The sequence below is a fragment of the Vespa crabro genome, chromosome 23 (assembly GCF_910589235.1).
Source record: "Vespa crabro chromosome 23, iyVesCrab1.2, whole genome shotgun sequence".
Taxonomy (NCBI): domain Eukaryota; kingdom Metazoa; phylum Arthropoda; class Insecta; order Hymenoptera; family Vespidae; genus Vespa; species Vespa crabro.
In genome coordinates, this window is record NC_060977.1 from 3,085,635 (window position 1) to 3,102,500 (window position 16,866).

Genomic DNA, 16,866 nt, shown 5'->3' on the forward strand with positions numbered 1-16,866 from the left:
ATATGTGTGTCTGCGTGTGTATAATTACTTTTTCTTTTCTGTCCCATTAAAGTCATTATAGTCCCCTAACGAGTTTGTTTGACTTACGAATAAGAATTTGGAGGACAAAATGAAAAAAAAAAAAAAAAAAAAAAAGAAAAAAAGAAATATTCATTGTAGATTTAACAACGAGTAGTACTCGTGCGTCATCATTCATTATATTACCATTTTCGATTTTGTTTTCTATTTCGATTGATCGATGAGAATTGGAAATATTTGCACGGTGACATCCCTCGTAAGTACTCTTCCTCTCTCTCTCTCTCTCTCTCTCTCTCTCTCTCTCTCTCTCTCTCTCTCTCGGAAAGGTACGCTCGGTAACCATTGGATACCATAAGGGGTGAATAATCGAAGTTCCTAGCTGAATAAATGTGTCCGTGATGCAAATTAGAGGAGCTGCGAGGTTGGTTTGAAATTCGAGAAGCGTAGCCAGATGAGAAGGGGTCGTCGAGTGTTTTAAATCGATATAGAAACTCGGAAGAAGAGATCGGTAAATATATCAGGATAGATAAAGAGAACGGAGAGAGAAGAGAGATCAACTTGTAGCTTTCACGAATTTCTTTCTTTTTCTTTTTCTTTTTTTTTTCCTCTTTGCTTTTTTTTTTCTCTTTCTTCTCTCGATTCGACTCCTTGAAAATTTATATATTTAATCCGAATGAATATAATTCTTTTTCTTTCTTTCTTTCTTTCTTTCTTTCTTTGATTATTTTTCTTCTTTTTTGTTTTTTTTTTTCTTTTCTTTTTTTTATATTATTTTATGAATGAATCGTAAAGGAAGAAGATGGATTTATAAAGTTATTTTTGATTACACGTATCTTTTTTGCAATAATTTATAAGTCAATGTAAGAAATCGTGGGTGTTTTTTTTTTTCTTCTTTTTCGTTTTTTATATGTGATATAAAATTACATTCTATTTATTTATTTATAAAGTATCTATAATAATATTTATACTTAATACTCTATGAAATATAATATATATATACCATTTAATATTGTATATGATATTATAAAAATTATATATATATATATATATCTGTATAATAAATTGTAATATGATAAATTTTATACATTAAAAATATTATATACGAGCAATTTAATATAAATTTTATAAAAAAATATAAAATTTGTAACATCGTATACGATAATGTTTTATTATATTTATAAAATTTGATTTATGTTTCATTTGCAAAACAAACGATTATTAATTTTAATACTAAATTGGTAATCGCGAGAAAATACATTCAGGTGCGGTCATATTCTCGTTAAAAATGTAAATTAACATGGTTTATGAAAAAACATTGGAATTAAAAAGAGGGATGAGGTTAGACAAAGCGAATGACGAAAACAAAGAAGCTAATCAAGAGATACCCTGGCGTGCTCGTTTTATTACAATTCCGTGGGGTTGCCGGCATGTCGAATCAGGTTCATATAAAAAGTTTTAAAGAGATATAGACGAGATTTTATTTTATCTTTAATTTACGAAAATTTATATATATATATATATATGTGTGTGTGTATTTGTTTTCTTTTCTTTTTCTTACAAATCATTATTTCGTTTAACATTCAAAATTTATTTTTATTAAAACAATTTATAATAATTGACTTAATCGATGTGACCAGATTAAACTATAATTGAATAATATTAATAATAAATAATCAACAGAGTAATATATAATATTAAACGACAATAATAATAACAAATAGTAATATAATAATAAGAATCAATAATAATAATAATAATAATAAATAATAATAAGTATAAATAAAAATAAAAGGGGAAAATAAATATATTTACCTACAATATAACCATATAAATCATGTTATCTTATAAGCTATATTATAAATTATAAATATACGATGATAAATCGGACTATGATCTTTCATGTGTGTAAATAACATTAATAAAACAACATAACTGAATATGGTAGACGATTAAAATCAGTGGCATGTGAATCGCAGTTAATTTATGTTCAGAGTACAAAACGACCCCTATGCCCTACCACTCCTCTTTCACCCTCCCCTTTCCCTCCGCTACCATCACTACCCTACCTACCTCTAGTTCATCCCCTATCGAGAATATTCCAAAGGGATGCGGGAGACCCCATATGAGCCCTTCATGTTCCTTCTCTGCTCACCCTTTCACTCATAAATTCTAACTAAACAAATATTGTTACCGACGGACACCGAGAGTTGCAATTTTATGACCGATGTCGGTGCATCGTGGGACGCAACTCACATTCGTCCGCAATATACACCTTCTTCCTATGATAAATAGAATCTCATTTGGTTTTCAAAGTTCACACGAGTATAATATATCACAGAAAATGGGGGAACTCGTTTAAGAGAAATTTAACCTGTTACCGCTAACGTAAGAGACTTAGAAATGATTTTTAATTTGAATTTTTTATTCTCTTTAAAGAAGAAAAATATATATTATATCATTAACGATATTAATGACGAATAAGTTTACGTGATAAAATTGAAAATTTTTAATTTAATCGTATAAGAAGACTTTTCAATTGTTTCTCTCTCTCTCTCTCTCTCTCTCTCTCTCTCTCTCTCTCTCTCTATTAATAGCAAAAAAATTCATATAAAAAAGAAAAAAACAATGCTAAAATTATATATACCAATGTAAAAATTATATAATTATATATAATTATAATAATTTTATCTATATATATATACATATATATATATATATATATATATATATATATTTTTAATTTTGTATTATATACAGGAATGTAAGGAACGCTTGTGTATGTATTATACACGATATATGACATTACACAGAATTAATTAATTTAATAAAAAATTATAAATATTCTAATAAAATTGTTTGAAATAATATTTTTGGAATAAAATTTGATTATAAATGTAACAAATAAAATAAGTTAAATTATTCTCGAATAGTTATATGTAAAAAAAAAAAATATATATATATGTAATACACGTACATATGTATAAATACGTGTGTATATAAGTACGATGAGGGCGGAAACACGTACGTGGGCGGACGTCGACTTGGTGAACGTATAATGGTTACATCGTGGTATTCCTCTTCCTCGTGAGTGCCCCAGTAAACCGCGATGTTTATGCACATCGTTGCAACGATGCCGCACACAGAATACAATGTACCCACATGTTCGACCATCACCGCACTTGTCCTTCGTAATCCATCTTCTTTGATTTCTTATATATTATAAAAAGAACAAAAGAAAAAAGAAAAGAAAAAAATTCGTCGGGATTAGATATTGATCGATTTTTTTATTTATATATGTCAAGCAATTATTTATGTTAAAATATAGAAAATAACAATAGCCCCGATTAATCATGTATATATATTTATTATTTATATTTTATTATATATATATATATATATGTTTATACATTTAAGATTTCTATAATTTATAAATATATATAAATTCTATATATTTATAGATACAAATAAGCCCTTTAATTTCAAGTAAAATTGCAAATTTATTATTTAATAATGAAACAATAATATAATAATTATATTAATAATATTTCAATATAATAAATTTGTCATAGCATAGTTTAAATATAAGATGATATAATAAGAAAATATTTGTATTCCTTTGGGAATTTTATATTAATTGTTTTTTTTTTTTCTTCTTCTTCTTCTCTCGTTTCTTATCTATCTGTCTTTTTTTAATTTCAATAAAATTCTATTAAACATTAACATTTGCTTGTTATGACCATAATGAGGTCAGTTTATGTTACATACATACATACATACATACACGTTTAGATAGCCAATGACGTTGGTTAAGATTATAAAAGAGAAAAGGATAAGAAGATAAATAAAATTACATATGTAAAGAAAGAAAATATACAACGTTTCTCAGTGTCTTCGAATGTTGATATATGCTTAACGTTAGATATCATAAGTTTAATTAATTTGTTTGCGTTTATAGTGATAACGTAAGAAGAATGAAAGGGGTTCTCTGTTCCAGGCTCGCGGTGATGTCGCCTCCTTAGTAAGGAATCTACTTGGACCAATTTATGGCGATGGTGTTATCAATCTTTTGATAAGACAGGCCCGTGACATTTTAGTATGCGCTTATCATGGAAACCTGGAGAACTTTGTCAAGTCTTATCTATCACCAGCTGCGTTTCTACTCTCCAAGGTGAAAAGCGTCGCCTCAGAAACGGTAAGTTTTTACTTTTTTTCTTTTTCAATTTTTTCTCTTTTTAATCTTTCCTAATTTTTTTTATCTCCGTATTTCACGGAAATTACAAAAGTTTCACAAAACTATTCGTATCTCGTTGGGAAGTACATTATATATACATATATTTTTTAATAAGTTATTTAATTATATTATTTAATTTAATCGTGATTTAGATGATATAATTTGATTATATATATATATATTTTTTTTTATTCGCTGTTTTTATTCACAATTTTTTATTGACTGTTATATTTTCCATTTATTTTATTTGAAAAAAAAAAAAAAAAAAAGAAAGTACAAGTTCAATATAAAATCGTTCGATTTGATTGGTTTGATATTTTAAGTGTTAAATGGTAGTAAGTCAATTAATTAATAATCTCACCCCTTTTAAATAAGTATAAGTCGTTAGCTCCCCAAAATTGAGCAGTACCCTTCGTTTGATTCCTTTCAAACGAGAGAGAATCTTAATTAATGCTCGCGGCTTCTATTACTACTACAGTAGTATAGTATAGTATAGTATAGTATGCTATAGTATAGTATGATATAGTATAGTATAGTATAGTGTGGTAAAGTCGGGATATCGTTAGCTTGGTCCGACGCTTTTGTAAACGCACGAAATCCAAACTACACTACGATAAGCCAAATTAACCCTCGAGAAGGCACGTGTTACTCTTGTGCTTTTAGAACTTACCCTTATAGACGTGGTCGAAGGGTAGATGATGGAGAAGGGACAATGAAATTTATTTACTAACGTCTATTGAAAATAAATCATTAAAATTAATAACAAATTCAATGTTTTAATTTTATTATTATTATTATAATGTTTATCGATATTTCTATATGTTAAGGCATGCTTTATTTTCTTTTTCTTTGTTTTTTTTTTATTTTTAATAAATTAAATAATAAATATTAACATATATATATATATATAATATTAAATAATCCAGTGAATCCATATGAAGTTTTTATTTTATATAATTATATTTTATATAAATATTTATATAATATATTATATCGATTACCTGGAGTATTATTTTATTTTGGAGTGTTATTATTATTTTATATATATAAAAAAAAAATATATATACATATATATACATTATTAGATAATTATTATTAAATAAATTGTAAAGAAATATAATCAGGAGAATTATTAATAACAGACGAGTATTATAAATTATAAGTTAACATTGGCGAATAGAAAACGTGTCATGGTTGGCGGAAGTATATATCATCTTCGAGTATGGCAAATTTAGAAAGCCTATTTGCCAAAATCAAACATCCGTCTTAGTGTCCTAGTCTTCGAAACCGTTAAGGTTACGGTATCATCGACCATAGAAACAATCGTCATCTCTTATTCGTTCCCATGAAAATTTACATGAAAACAGAGTAATAATCTATTATTGGGACATCGTGAGAAAGAGAGAGATAGACAGAAAAGAAATCTCTATTATGGGTTCAACCATCTTAATTATGTACTTATTAGGATTTATGGTTGGTATATATGTGTATGTAAAAAATCGATATTGGCACACATAAGAGACGTCTGAGGACTTTCTTTTCCTGTTTTCTTTTTTTCTTTTGTATACTATTTTTTCTCTTTTGTTATCCTATTTCTCTCTCTCTCTCTCTCTCTGTTTTTTCTTTATATTTTTTCAATTTTTTCTTCTTTTCTTCTTCTGCCTCTTCTCACAATCAAGATGAAAGATTTTTTTTCAACATTACCACCTACCTACCTATACTACCTATCTATCTACCTACCTACCTACCTATCTATCGAGTTCCTTTACTGTTCTATGGTACATCGTCTCTAACTTACTTACTTACTTACTTACTTACTTACTTACTTTATACTTAGGATGATCTATACCAGGAAAGAGAAATCCTTTTCACGCAGATGTTCCAGGAAACGGTTGGCATTTGTCCCAATGGCACACACGAGAGGAGATACCGTGTCGATTTAATGGCCACCTAATAGGGTCAGCCGAGTGAACTCGGTTGTGCCCCTTAGTAACGTCTACTAGCGAGAGAACAAGTTAGCGATGCCCGTTGTTTCACACGGCGACGTGACGCGGTGCGGTATAGTACAGTGCGATACGGTACGGTACGGTACGATTACGGTACGATACGGCTAACCATAAGAGATATACATTTTCTTTTTCCCGCCCTCTCCCCCGATACCCCCGTTCACCTATCCAGTTATTCTTATACTTATATCTTTCTGCCAAAAAAAAAAAAACCAAAAAAAAAGAAAAAAGAAGAAAATCTCTTAAAGTTTACGATGTTCGAATTAGATATATAGATTTGAACGTAAAACAATTAATATAATAAATATCATCAATTTTATACGTATATATGTAAGAGGATATTGAAGATGATAACTTTTTTCTATTTCTTTTTTTTTTCTTCTATCTTTTCTCTCTCTCTCACTCTCTCTCTCTCTCTCTCTCTTTTCTTTTATTCTTCTCATATTTCTATTAATCACTTACTATATGTAATACCATATTAACAAGTTTCCCCTCTTCCAGGTCCCTATCCTTACCCTCACCCCCCAGCCCCCGCCCTCCCACATATATGAAATTATGTAATAAGAAACAGGAGCTAATTTCTAATCTTTCGTTGGTTGGTATGCATTTAGAGTTTGTAGCGTATTAGTGTTAACCCCCCTCCCCTTCCCTTACACTCCACTCCACTCCCCAACCCTCCCCTCCTTTATTCTTCTCGTCGCATTTAGTACGACAGTACTTAGTAACATTTCCGAGTTGGCAAAGACTCGAGGCACGCGTTTGCCTCTCGATCTTAGATCGAGATAAGATAAGAATCTCTCCGCGGGTTGTCATCGTATTAACCGAAGAAACGGCCACGGTGGCCGCGGTGCGGAAGGTATACGTAAATATCTATCTGTGCCGGTCTTAGTTTAGTTTCCGGTCCGGTAATACCAGGTACCATCCGTTTTCTGCATTTATGCGACTTCCATTCTGTGTATTAGAGTAAATGAGAGAAATATACTCCTATCTTCTTTTTCTTCTTCTTCTTCTTCCTTTTCTGTCTTTCTCCCTCCTTTTTTTTGTTCTTTCTTTCTTTCTTTTATCTTGTATTTACGCCTGCTTGCTTGTTTTCTTGCTTTCTTACTTGCTTGGTTGCTTGGTTGCTTAGTTGCTTGGTTAGTTGGTTGCTTGCTTGGTTGCTTGCTTGGTTGCTTGCTTGGTTGCTTGCTTGGTTGGTTGGTTGGTTGGTTGGTTGGTTGGTTACTTACTTGGTTCCTTCCAATGATCCCACGAGGAAATCAATTTCTATAGTTATTACAGCTATATTCTTTGAAGATGTTTCGCGGCATGGTGATAAAACGTTATGGACCGTGACAGCTGCCGGTTTCTTCGCGTGAACTTAACCGTTCTTTTTTTCCTTCGCTTTATTTTTTTCTTTCTTCCTTCTTTTTTTTTTGTTTTTTTTTCGTCTCTTTTTTCTTCCATTTTTTCTTTCGTTTTCTCTTTTTTTTTTTTTTTCCTATCATCCTGGACACTCATTATTGTCCCTACGTTGAACACGTTTACTCGATTATTTTCAAGCCGTATCCAAAGGAGGAACCATTTTCTCGTGAGCCTAAATTCGTTGTCATTATATATATATATATACCACAAAATTATCCTTATTTGATGTTATCTTCTACCGATCGTTCGGTCATTTCAATTCTCTTCTCTTTCTTTTCATACCGTGCCTTTTTTTTCTCGACGAGGTCTCTTTTAGTTTTTCTTTTTCTTTTTTTGATCTGTTTTTGTTCTATTTTTTATTTTCTTTTTTTTCTTTTTTTTCCTTTTTTTTGTTGTTATTTTTTCGTTTATCGATCACATCGATTTTCGTTCTTACATAAATATTCTTTAGAATTAGTTGTTTATATTGATATCTCTTGTAACATATAAGTATAAAATGTATTTCATTCTGATTACTGATATATAGATACTATTGGTATATAAATATACGTATATATATCTATATATATATATATATATATATATATATATATATATATATATATATATATGTATAGGGTGTATCAATAAATATTATTGTCTCATGTATCTACGTTTATTTTTTGGATTATTATTCGAAATAATGATTGGAGCGTAGTTATGCTATATTAAAGGATCATTCATTATCATTTTTTTTTTTTTAATAATATATATATATATATATATATATATATATATATATATATATTATAAATGAAACGAAAGCTAAGAGGGAAGAGTTACGAAGAGACTTGCATGTGTTCGTGTGTGTTTGTGTTTGTGTGTATGTGTGTGTATGTGTAGCAGGAGCAGTAGCCGGTCAGTTCTTTTAAAGGAGATACAATTTAATTGGAAGTCAGTTTCCTCGCCTTTCACTTTGAAGTCCATCCTTTGGACTTATATACCTCGTTGCCTATATAATAGTTGTATAGTATTTATTGGCTATCTAATATTTAGATTTCACATTAGATTTTCTTTCAATGAACTTTTTCGATTACCTATGTTATTATTTTTATTCTTATTCTTATTCTTCTTCTTCTTCTTCTTCTTCTTATTATTATTATTATTCTAATGAGGATATATTTTAATGATAATAATAATTAACTAATAATCGTGATAATAAATCCAATCGAATAATATAAATCTTCGTATACCATATCGATTAAATATAAATTCGTAATATTCTCGATAAACGAGAGGATATAATAATAAAAATGACACCCCACATGTGTGACCATGTATGTATGTATGTATATATATATATATATATATATATATATATATATGTATGCAGATGTGTTAGAACTGGTAACTCTCGAAAGTGTGTAATAGAGCTTAGTCAAAGTATGCCGGCGTAGATAGGGTGCCCGAGAACTTTCCACCTGGTCGCTCGCGCGTCGTCTCGGATATTAATTGAATGATCGCACCTTCGGCTACTCATTATACACACTTTAATTTGCTGGGAGAGCGGCCGCTAACATCACGTTGCCACTGCTGTTCTTTACTTCCTTTTATCTCTCTCTCTCTCTCTCTCTCTCTTACTCCCTCTATATCTATCTCTATATATGTTTCTCTTTCATTCTTGAGTATTATGCACGAAGTCTCTCTCTCTCTCTCTCTCTTACTCCCTTTATATCTATCTCTATGTATGTTTCTCTTTCATTCTCGTGTATTATGCACGAAGTCTCTCTCTCTCTCTCTCTCTCTCCCTCCCTCTCTCTTTCTCTCTATCTCTCTTTCTCTTTCATCGTTATCGCCCCGCGGAAAACGACTTGCGATCCGCGGAACTCGCACTTGCGGAAGCCCATTACACCGCCTTGTAATAAGCACCTACCTAACGTCTACGGGAACGTACAGGAAGAAACTTTCGTACCTTCTATCCAAACGATTTTCTCTTTTTGTACTTGGTTTTTTTTTTAGGGGGGGAAGGAGGAGGAGGAGTTGGGTGGGAGGGAGACTCCGTTGTTTTTTTCTGTTTCCTCTTTTTTTTTCTTCTTCTTCTTTTTTCCCCTTGTCTTTCGCTATTTCTTTTTCTTACTATTGCGTGTCCCCTTTTTTCTTTTTTTTTTCTTTTGCTCATTTTTGTATCTTAATTTCCTTTTTTTTTTTTCCATTCACGTTTACGTTTGCTTTTATTCTTGTCCGTTTATTTTTCTTTTCCCTTTCCATTTCTTTCTTTTTTTTTTTTTGTTTTTTTTTGGCTTTTCTCGTTGTTGCTTTTTTCTTTTCTCTTTTCTTTTTTTCTTTTTTTCTTTTTTTTTTTTTTTTTTTCTTTTTATCATCGTACCTCTCATATCTTTTATTAACAACGATTTAGCGCGAGCTTGCGTGTAAGTATCTATACGGCATGTCGACGGGTATATGTTAGGTATCTCGTTACCTTACTTAACTTTTCCTGAAGAGAGAAAGAGATAGATATAGATAGAGATAGAAGATAGATAGAAAGAGAGAGAGAGAGAGAGAGAGAGAGAGAGAGAGTTAAGGACTCGTGTCGATTGGAAGGATAGATTAAGCTGCTAATCCACCGTCGCTTGGTTAAACACTCTCTAAGCTACCGTGAAGCGTTTCATTATTTATTTATTTATTTTTTTATTTATTTATTTATTTATTTATTTATTTATTTATTTACATTGTTTTTTAATTTTCCTTTTTTTTTTTTTACTTGTTCATCTTACTCGAGAAAAAGAAAATATGTTTTTTTTCGCGATTTTTTCTTTTCAATATCTTTCATTCCTTTCCTTTCTTTTATATTTTTTCCATCATCATCTTGTTTGATTCATGCTTTCGTTTACACGAACGTTTCGTTATAAACGTTCTCGATTCAACTATGACGTTTTGTTCATTCTCTCCCTTTCTCTGATATATATATATATATATATATATATATATATATATATTTTTCTTCTCTCTTTTTCTTTCCTTTTCTTTTTTTATTTATATCTATTTAGTGAAACCAGCGATCCATTAAGATCAACACGATTTTCTTTTTTCTTTTTTTGTTAATACAATTTATTTACAAAGGAATGCACCTTAACTTCTTTTCGATTGAAATGGATTTATAGATCATCCTTTATCGTTTTCTTCACATTTAATCGTCGACATTGTCGTCTATCTAAGGAAAAACAAAAAAAAAAAAGAAAGGAAAAAGAAAGAAAAAAAGAAACAAAAATATTATATAACTTTGGAAAGATAATAAATCTATAAAATAAGAATTTAATTTTTTTAAAATATTTATTTAATAAAACAAATTGCCAGAGAATGAGATTTAATATTTGAATATACAGATGTAATTGTCTGATCGAATAAAAATCTCTTTCATTATGAAATTAATCGTACATGACGATGATCATCCGTATGGTTTTTAATTTTGAAATCTGAAAGAGAAAAAGAAAAATAGTAAAAGGAAAATATAGAAAAGAATATAAAAAGGCTAAGAGGAAATTAACCTAGAAAGTTTCGAAAAAATATAATTGATTTTAAAAAGACATTTATAAACTTTCTTGCCCACCCTATATATATATATAACCAATTTGCTGGGAAAAAAAATGTAATAAGATATACGAGTTTGTAACTTAATAATAGTTATATGACGTTGTAGAGCGTTAAAATCCATCGGAGATATGGTGTTAGCACATTACTAACAGGAAACGAGAAATCTCATTTTCAGACACACGTAAAATTTACTTGACAATTGTAAGATATAACGATTACTCTTATAACATTAGAAAGTTTCAAAGTTGTTCGGAAAGTTTCGTGCCATTGTGAATTGTTTTCAAATTGTTACCGATGGGATACAAAATTCAAGTTTAAATTTAAAAGATTAATTTGAAAAGAAAAAGAAAAAGAAAGATCTTTTATTTATTTTTTCTTTTTTTTCTTTTTTCGATATATACAAAAAAAAAATTAAACTTTTTTGATATTAATAATAATTATTATATTTTTAGATAAAATTATAAGAAAGAAAGAAAGAAAGAAAAATGAAAATTTGTTAAATAAAAAAAAAAAAATATATATATATATATATGAGATAAAAAGGGATAAAAAATAATTTATTGTCACAATTTTCACGCTATATTTTAATCCTATCAGAAAATAAATTTCTTTCAAATAAATTTATACTATTAATACATATACATATTAGATATTACGTAGGGACATTTTCTATCTTTCCGAACGTTTTAAATGAAATTTGTAAAATTGCTTAAAGATATAGAAAAAGAAAAAAAAAAGAAAGAAGAAAATATATACGTAAAAATTCATTGGCATAAGTTTTACATCAGATTTCATTTTTATTAAAGAAGTAGATATTTTCTTCCTTTTTTGTTTTCTTTTTTTTATTATTACTATAATTTCAATATACACGTAAAATATTAAACATTGAAAATCGTTTGAAAATATTTTTAAATGAAATTTTCAATGTAAAAATTGATTGTCAATCAACAACGATTATGACGACGACGACGACGACGACGTTGATCCCTGACCTCTCCATTCTATCTTTGCCAAACCAATAGCATTCGCGATGTGTTAATCGATCCGATCGATATTTACGTTGATATTTATGGATAATTATGTAAAACGTATGAAGGAAAAATTGAAATATGGCGAATCTAACGATGACATAGTAGCGTGGGTGAGTTCGCGTTTAAATCTAAAGAGAGAAAGTAAGTACTTACGTATACACACACACACACACACACACACACACATACACATATATATATATACATATACGCAAATATGGACGGACACGTGTATAGTCTTTCGCATTAGAGTCCTCTCGGTAAATTATTTTTATGAAAGGAATACACGAGTTCTGTGCAAATCGTATCGGAATGATATCTCTCTGACTATCATTACTATCTCGTCGTATCTCGATAGTTGGAAAAGCGCATTTATGTATGTACGTACGTATATATGTATATATGTATGTATGTATGTATGTATATATGTATGTACGTCGCAATGCTATGTAAATCAAACTACTCTCGCCATTTCGCTTCAATTTTCTTCTAAACACGCCTGCGTAAAATTGATTTCGATACGACGACGAGGACGACGACGACGTTTCACTCTAAATATACATGTACATATATGTGTGTGTGCGTGTGTGTGTATATACGTGCTCCAGTTATATTCACTTTTCTATACGATATCATTATTTATTTATTTATTAATTTTTTTTTTTTTTTTATTAATTTCTTTAATTCTATGTTTTATCAGAAAGATAGAGAGACAGAGAGAAAGAGAGACAGAAAGAGAGAAAGAGAAAGAGATTAATCTTAATGGTCGTCTTTGATTCGTATAATAATGCAATATACATCATTATGCTTTATCATAATTTCTTGTAGAATTCGAAGTTCAATGAAACGAATGCAATCATATTTAAAATGCATCCTTGCTCGAATATATCCTTCCGTAGTAAAAATACATATCTGTCATAGTCATCATAATCATCGTCATCATCATCTTCATCATCATCATCATCATCATCATCATCATCATCATAATCTTCATTATTATCACGATGAATTTTTTGTAATTGGCCTATGGGGGTTTAATGGGGTGGAGAAGAGGGAGGAAACGGGAGAGACTTACCGTCTTACGAAATTCGCGTTCTCATTATCGTAATAAAGTTACTTTACTTAGCTTGGTATTATCCCACGTTCATAGAGTACGCATCAAAAGGGTGGGTGTGTCGGTATGATGAGTTGCTAACAAGCTTCGTGAGTGTTCTTCTCTCTTTCTTTTTCTCTTTTTCTCTTTTTATCTCACCTGTCAAGAATCATATCGTCCGTGAAATGAAACGATGGGCGTCAGTGAAAAATTACGAGAAAATTTATGTCCCCCTTTCTCCATTGTTGATCGTACGGAAAGATGTCGTTCGAATGATTTATGAAATATTTCATGTTACTTTCTAAGATACCCTAAGACAGACAGACAAACAGACAGACAAACAGACAGACAAACAGACAGACCGAGACAGAGAGAGAGAGAGAGAGAGAGAGAGAGAAAATTCATCATCGATATAACTATTCAAAAAAAGAAGATTATTTTGAATTTAAACATATTCAATATTATTTTATCATTGCTTTATAATATTCTTTTGATGTTTAGAATACTTTTGATTCGATTGTTATTATTATTATTCATTTATTTTTCTTTCTTTTGTTTTTCATAATTTAGGTTATGTTTGAAATATAACCTAAATTATTTTGTAAAATTCATTTGAAAATTTGTTATCATATATATATATGTGTGTGTGTGTAATATATTTGAAATATATGCATAATTACGTAATCGTAATTGGACGAGGAATTAATAAATATATAACACTTTTAAAACATTAGAACGTTTGCCGCGCAAATATTTTAAATTGCCAATAGTTCATAGATAATGATACTAGATGGCACTAGTTAGTGTTCGTTTCTCGCAACTAAACGCATTTGGTTAAGACTATAACATGAGCCAGGTTGACCGCCGTTCTTCGTCTTTGCGCAGCGGCAATATCGTAACCTATGAGGTTCTACCGAGGTGCGATTATTGCTAGTTGAAAACTTTTACCAATACCCCGCCATGACGATGTGAAATACCATCGGCTACGGCAATTTTTGAAGACCCCTGCGGGGGTTTATAATATTGTTTCAAAAAAAAGAAGGAAATGGGGAAAAAATATAGAGATCTCTCTAATGGTTGTATGAAGTCTTTCTCTATTATTGAACTTGAATAGAATTTTTATATATAATTATATATATTTATAAATAGAAATTTGAGAAATTTTTGTTCTTTTCTTCTTCTCTTTGGCAAATTTTTATTTCCCGAAATATTCTTCTTTTTTCACAGTCAACAAAAGTCCTATATCTTATAAATTCGATGCGCGTTCTTTTTTTTTTTCTTTTCTTCTTTTTTTTTTTGTAACAATTTTCTCCTTTGTCTTCAATTGTTTAAAATATTTCTCGTTTAATCGATCGATTTGGTTTAGTTTGCAACCAAGAGAATTGAATCTTGTTTACGATTGAAAGTGCCGCAGATGTGTATAATAATAGTTTTGTACTATGTATCGCTTTTATATCCATTGAAGTCCGTGGCAGGGACCATATGGCGTTACGCGTGTTAGTTGCTCATATATAATGGTCATACGACGTCGACGACATTTAGGGTCTCCCCATCTACCAACGTGATTTCCGTTGAATGGTCATACCGAATAATAGATTTGTTTGTAAAACTATTGGTTAGGTGTACGAACAACGAAGAATGGAATACATCGTACGAAGGACGAACTGAGCTGTTACTGCGGACAATGTCCGATTAACCCATTTAACCATCGTATTGATCGGACAACATTCTGCCATTCTCATGATGGAAATCAACGTATTTAAGTATAATCCCTCTAACGTTTTTGTTTTATACCTGTTGGCTACAGAGAGAAAGAGAAAGAGAGAGAAAGGGAAGAAAGGAAAAAAAAAAAGATCGATAGGAACTAATATTACTTTACGACATGACATTTAAAAATTGGACAATTATTATTGTTACGCCTTATATGTACATATACATGTGTTATTTTTTTTAATTTTAGTTTTCTTTTTCCTTTTTTTTCTGTTTCTTTTTTTTCTTTTCTTTTTTTTTTTTTCGTTACCACATTTATCATCACTTTGTATCAAAAGTTTTTTGTAGATTTTATAAATTATATATAAACAAAAAAAAATGTAAACAAATTTATTCATTATAAAATACAATGAGAAAGAAAGGGAGAATATTTTAATTGTATTAAGTGTTATTATATACATTTTTATATTATATTACAATATATTAAATAATATAGTAAAGCTATATTAAAGTGTCATATTTTAATATTAAAACATTATTATTAACACAAAATATAATATTATAATTTTTACCTGATATAATTTGTCTGTAAAAACGAAGAAAAAAAAGAATCTTAACTAATAGAAAATTAACACGTTGTCGGAGATACAAATTTTTATCACCTCCAATGATGAAAGAATAAATAAATCAATTCTTTCTTTATCTCATTACAATAAAAAAAAAAAAAAAAAAAGAAAATAATGCAGCTATCAACAATATCTTTCCTTTTAATCATTAATACTTTAAGCCCCGTTAGAAATGACGAGAAAAAATGAACGAATCTGTTCGATTTACCAAGAATCATAGATTTATCGTAGATTTATGCGAATGAAAAGTCATTGACTCGTAATCAGAAAAAAAAGGGTTGGGTGTAAGGGAGAGAGTGGAGAAATGGTGATGATGGTGATGGTTGGTGGTGGTGGTGGTGGTGGTGGTGATGGTGGGAGGCTGGAAAAAAATCAATAAATGCTGATAACACTAACACACATATATATACATACCTATATCTATATTTATCTATATACATACACATACACACACATATATATATATATTCTATATGTAAGAGTTTTAATTGCATAATTTGACGGCACATAATTTCCCTCTACGATCTTTTGCATATCGTCAAACTCATTCTCCATTTCGAAGAAGCTTATCTCTCGCTACCACGTTTCGGGGAAGTTGTGCCAAATGCACCCCGAGAGTAATTAAAAGTCTGCCGTCGTCAATCAAGGCATTTTCTCTCTCCTCTCACTCTCTCCCTCTTCTCTATCTCTCTTTCTATCTTTCTCACTCTTCTCTCTCTCTCTCTCTCTCTCTCTCTTTCTCTCTCTCTTCTCTATCTCTCTTTCTATCTTTCTCACTCTTCTTCTTCTCTCTCTCTCTCTCTCTCTCTTACTTGCTTGGTTTTCTCTCAATCTATTTTCTTCGCTTTTACAGTTTCTCCCCTTCTTCTCTTTTTCCTCTTTTTCCTCTCGCCTTCCTGTCTCCTTAATGGCGGCGAGGGCATCATCCTCCCTTATAAGTAAAGTTTCAACTTTTCCTCGGGTTTTTCGACACGGGTAAAAACTTTGATCGGCACTATCTGATATTTAGTTGCAATGTTCCTCGAGGGCGTACCTTCTCATCATCATCATCATCATTGGTGGTAAACTGTTAACAAACAAGCAAGAGATAGGAGAACTTTCTACGATTGTTAATTTTTTCCATCAGATTAAGATCCCCCCACTCCCCAAACCACCACCCCGTCACCCCCGTAATATC

General features: G+C 30.1%; 1 protein-coding gene and 1 non-coding gene across 4 annotated transcripts in view; both read left to right on the forward strand.

Annotated features, from left to right (window-relative positions):
- LOC124432083 (puratrophin-1-like) overlaps window positions 1-16,866 on the forward strand; it is a 338,073-nt gene that overhangs the window by 64,859 nt on the left and 256,348 nt on the right. For all 3 annotated transcript variants that reach the window (XM_046980634.1, XM_046980635.1, XM_046980636.1), the window contains one exon: window positions 4,013-4,210. In XM_046980634.1, coding sequence (XP_046836590.1) covers window positions 4,013-4,210 — 198 coding nt within the window. The remainder of the gene's footprint in view (window positions 1-4,012; window positions 4,211-16,866) is intronic.
- Window positions 14,227-14,367, forward strand: LOC124432143. The gene has a single exon (XR_006944197.1). It is a non-coding gene; the product is annotated as a U4 spliceosomal RNA (small nuclear RNA).